Consider the following 4,818-nt stretch of genomic DNA (forward strand, 5'->3'; position numbering starts at 1 on the left):
CGTCCCTCCCGCAGTCCGTCCGTCCTCCCCGTGGGCGCTCGGGATCTGCCCCAAATCCCCGAGATTTGGCCCCGTTTTTGTCCCTGCCATCTGCCCCATCTCCTGCCCCGCTCCGCTCCCATCTCTGTCCCCGGGGACCCCTTTGTGCAGGGACGGATGTTTGTGGGGGGGTCTCAGCTCCTCCATCGCCCCCGGCCCGGAGCCGTGGCACCGCGGTGCCCCGCGCTGTGGACACCCACGTGCCGCCACGGGGGACCAAGCCGCAGTGATGGGGAACCACTGGAGAACGGCTCCGGCAGCCCTTTGTGCAACCCCACACCGCGGCTCCTTGCGCCATCGGCAGCCGTTAGCGGGCAGTGATGGTGGTGGCAGCCCCTCCCCCCCGCCCGCCCCCCTCCGAGAGCCTCATGAGAGATAGAGCTCATCTGCGCAGCCAATCGTTGGGGCTGCACTGGGCTGGGGGCTTCCGTCCCCTGGCAGCACTCACCCCAGCACCGCTAATTCCATTAATTAGCACCGCCTTTCAGGAGGCGCTGGGAAGGTGCTGCCGTAGCCTCGGGGTTTGGGTTTGGGTTGGCAGAGGTGGTGTGGCTGTGAGTCACAGCATCATCACAGCACACGGCACACGCCGGCGGTGCCACCCTCACACCCAGGTCCCCACGCTGTCCCCAACCCCACGCTGTCCCCAACCCCACGCTGTCCCCAACCCCACGCTGTCCCCGTCCCTGCAGCGTGGGGCTGGATGGCAGTGCTGATGCAAACCGTGGTTGGGTGGCAGCATGGCTGTGTGTGAGCCATGGAGGGGTGAGGAGTGGGGGCAGAGGGGCTCTGTCACCTGCGACGTGCGTGGGGACAGCAGGCACTGCCCACCCTGCAGGCATCCGCTCCTGGGACATCGACCTCACCTCCTGCAACCTGGATGAGCAGCTGAAGCTCTTCGTCTCCCGCCACTCCGCCACCTTTTCCAGCATTGTCAAAGGTACTGAGGTGGCACTCGGAGTTGGGGACAGTGCTGTGCTGGGGCTGAGCGTCAGCGCACGTCGGCGTGGTCCTCACCTGACCCCATGGCAGTGATTAATTCATGTGTCTCCTGAGGGGATGGGATGAGATGGGATGAGATGAGATGAGATGCTCTTTGCTGCGCAAACATTTCGCTGCTTCTGGAAAAGGGATTTGGGGAGGAGGTGGTGACAACCAGCAGAGTCATGGGGATGGAGGCCAGTGCTGGGGGGGGAAGGGGGGTTGCAAGTCTGTACCCCCATCCTAGACACCCCTGGCTGCTGCTTGGGGTTGAGCCCCGTGATTCCCACGTGGAAAGCTGCTTCCTGCACCAACAGCCACATTCCTCCCCCCAGGGCAGATGCTGGTGGGGATGTGTGGTCACTGTGGTGCCGGCATGTCTCGTCCCATGGGTGCTTGCAGCTCGCCACCCCCTGATGGGGACGGGGTACCCCGTGTCCCCTTTGTGTTTGGCTCCTGGGGGCAGTGGGTTTCTGCCTGAAGCCCGCAGCCTGTGAGGAACCTCTGGGGGACAGCAGGGCAGCCCCAGCCTGGCTGCTCCCTTTCCTCCTCTCCCTGCAGCAGGAAGGAGATGGGAAGTGCAGCGGATCCCCCGCTGTCCTGGCCGGCAGCTGTCCCTCTTCCGTAGGGGAAGTGAACAGGTTCTGTCCCCATCCTGGCCATGTTTGTGTCACCCCCTGATCCACACACAGCCTGGGGGGGAGGTCCTCAGGTTCCTGCCACGTTTGGGGAAGGATGGGTGGCAGCTGCTGTCCCCGCAGGTCAGCGGACCCTGCATCACCGCGGCGATGTGCTGGAGACCCTGGTGCTGCTCAACCCCTCAGACAAGTCCCTGTGTGACGAGGTGAGCAGGGAGGGGGGCACATGAGGTACGTGAGGGGGGGTGGGGGGCAGCATCCTCACGTGTCCTCACACCCCCTCTCGGCCCCTGCAGCTGCGCAACCTCATCACGGATGTGTCGCAGCACAAGCTGCTGGTGTTTGCGGGGCCCTGCGTGGAGGAGACAGGCGAGCTGATGCTGCAGACTGGCTGCTTCTCGCTGCGGGACTTCATCCAGATCTTCACTGACAAGGAGGTGCGGGGCTGGGCTGTGGGGAGGCACTGTCTGCTCACGTCTGCAGCGTCTCAGCCGAGCGAGCGGAGCTGTCTGTGCTGTGGGCGCATCCCTCCCTCTGCTGCGTGAGGCTGGTGGGGGAGGTGGCTGCATTCTGATCCCCCAGTACAGGAGACTGGGGGCCACGGTGACAGCTGGGTGTGAGGCAGGGCTATGAGAGGGCCCAGAGATTGCAGGCAAGGGGTGCACGGCGCGTGCCTGGAAGGGAGCTGCCCCGTGCGGAGGGACCCTGGGTGCCGTGTGGTGTGAATGGGGCCCTGCCTGAAGCTCTCCCCTCACAGGTCGGGGAGATCCTGAGCTCTGCGGACCCCTCAGCCAAGGCCAGGCTGACCATCAGCTGCCCCGACTTCGGGGAGTGGAAGGACTCGGGCTTGGACAATCACAACCTGCAGGACTTCATTGAGCTGCGCTACAACCCCGGCTGCATCCTACCCGAGATGGAGGGGCTGGAGGAGTTCATGGAGTACCTCTCGGAGTCGTTGGAGCCCCAGTCGCCCTTCGACCTCCTGGAGCCCCCCACCATGGTGGGTTTCCTCAAGCTCTCCAAGCCCTGCTGCTACATCTTCCCGGGTGGGAGAGGGGACTCTGCTTTCTTCGCCGTTAACGGCTTCAACGTGCTGGTGAACGGCGGCTCCAACCCCAAATCATCCTTCTGGAAGCTGGTGCGGCACCTGGACCGCATCGACTCCATCCTGGTGACGCACGCGGGCACCGACAGCCTGCCTGGCATCAACAGCCTGCTGCAGAGGAAACTGGCCGAGCTGGAGGAGGAACCAGCCTCGCAGGGTTCGCAGGGCAACGGCGACTGGGCCCGCAACCTCATCTCCCCGGAGCTGGGCGTCGTCTTCCTCAACGCCTCCGAGAAGCTGAAGGCCATCGAGGGCAACTCACGGGTGCTGAAGAGCTGTGATGAGGCGGCGCTGACGCTGCACTACTTGGAGAAGTTGGGCATCCGCCCCAACCCGCTGGCACGGGATAGCAGCCCCCGCGTGGAGCCCACCGTCCTCTTCCAGAAGATGGGAGTGGGACGGTTGGACATGTACGTGCTGAACCCGGTGCGGGGCACCAAGGAGCTGGAGTTCCTCCTGCAGCATTGGTCGGGGAATGGGTACCCTGAGGAGCAGGAGCTGCCGTTGCAGTGCCTGACCTCGGTGTGCGCCCTGCTGGTCTGGCACCCCGTCAGCCCTGCCGAAAAGATCATCCGTGTCCTCTTCCCCGGCTGCACGCCCCAGGGGCGCATTCTGGAGGGGCTGGAGAAGGTGAAGCACCTGGAGTTCCTCAAGCAGCCCGTGGTCACCAAGAATGACTTGAAGGGCCCTCAACCTGACAAGCAGCTGAAGCAGAGGAGGACGGAGAGCAAGGAGAGTTTGGCGTCTGCCTCCAAGCTCAGCCTGGTGGATGCTGGGGTGCCCAAGGAGAAGGCTCTGAAAACGGTGGAGAGGAAGGAAGCGAAGGTGGGGACCAAGGAAAAGCCAAAGGCACTGGGGGAGGCGGCCAGAGCAGGGTCAGAGGAGGAGAAGGCCAAACTTGCCAAGCCGGACTCCTCTGCGGAGAAGCTGAAGGCAGAGGCGAAGCCGAAGGTGAACAAAGAGAAGGCAGTGCCCAAGAAGGAACCCGTGCCCCGCAAGGAGGAGAAGAAACCACCGAAGAAGGAGGAGAGCACTGAAGGGAAGCTGGAACCAAAGAAGGAGGTGAAGGCTGTGAAGAAGGACGTGAAGGCAGAGACACTGCGGAAGGACACAAAGGACAGCAAGGCTGAGCCCAAGGCTGCTGCAAAGCCCCCAGCACGGAAGACGCCGGTGCCTGACGCCCGCAAACCTCTGGCCAAGGCTGGCAGCATCAAGAGAGCCGCCACCCTGAAGAAGGAGCCAGAGAAACCCAAGGCCAAAGGCGGCAAGGAGCTGGGCAGCAAGAGAGAGCCGGGGCCAACGGAGGGCTCCAAGCCTTCTTCCCCTGAAGACATGGCGCTGGATGCTGAGGGGAGGAGGAGGAAGGAGGAGTCGCTGGATGAAGGCATCACCATGGCTGAGAGCGAGCTGGAGCCATCGCCGCTGGAGAACGGAGGGGCCGGGAGGGGGTCGGAGCCGAGCTGTGTGGAGAACGGCATGGAGGACCCCGAGAGCCCCCAGCGCTTCCGCTACCCCGAGGGCAGCCCCTGGAGGGCCGTCGGCCCCCCATCACCATTGGCAAAGACCCCCAGGAGCGAGCGCAGCGTCAACTTCGACCTGACGCCCACCGGGCTGCTGCCCCCCGGCCCCGAGGGTAGCGAGGACCCATGTGGCAGCTCCGAGGAGAAGACCCTGGAGATGATGTCCCCGGGCAGCTCGGGGCCCGCCAGCGCCGGGCACACTCCGTTCCATCAGTCGCCGGTGGAGGACGGCGCTGAGGATCCTGGTGCCAACGCTCAGCCCAACCCCTGGGCGCCTAACAGAGCCCCGCAGGACGGCAGTGAGAAGCAGGCAGGCTGCCTGTCCCTCAGCCCCTTCAAGGACGACGTCCCCGACGTGTCTCCCACCGTCACCACCCCCTCGCTGCCGGCCGAGGTTGGCTCCCCTCACTCCACCGAGGTGGACGAGTCGCTGTCGGTGTCTTTCGAGCAGGTGCTGCCGCCGGTCAGCGAGTCCCCGCAGGAGGAGAGCATGCGGCCCCGCGCCACGCCGGAGCCCGACCCTGCCAAGGGGGGG

At 64.9% G+C, this 4,818-nt stretch overlaps 1 protein-coding gene across 1 annotated transcript; it reads left to right on the forward strand.

Moving 5' to 3' along the window:
* Window positions 1-615: 615 nt before the first annotated feature.
* MAP1S (microtubule associated protein 1S) lies at window positions 616-4,812 on the forward strand (the record flags this gene model as incomplete). The annotated part of the gene is made up of 4 exons (XM_010726409.2): window positions 616-979; window positions 1,782-1,864; window positions 1,955-2,095; window positions 2,416-4,812. Coding segments are annotated over 4 exons (2,985 nt in total), but the record flags the coding sequence as incomplete, so codon positions are not given.
* Between the last annotated feature and the right edge of the window lie 6 nt (window positions 4,813-4,818).

Source organism: Meleagris gallopavo, assembly GCF_000146605.3.
Source record: "Meleagris gallopavo isolate NT-WF06-2002-E0010 breed Aviagen turkey brand Nicholas breeding stock chromosome 15 unlocalized genomic scaffold, Turkey_5.1 Chr15_random_7180001854097, whole genome shotgun sequence".
NCBI classification, from domain to species: Eukaryota; Metazoa; Chordata; class Aves; order Galliformes; family Phasianidae; genus Meleagris; species Meleagris gallopavo.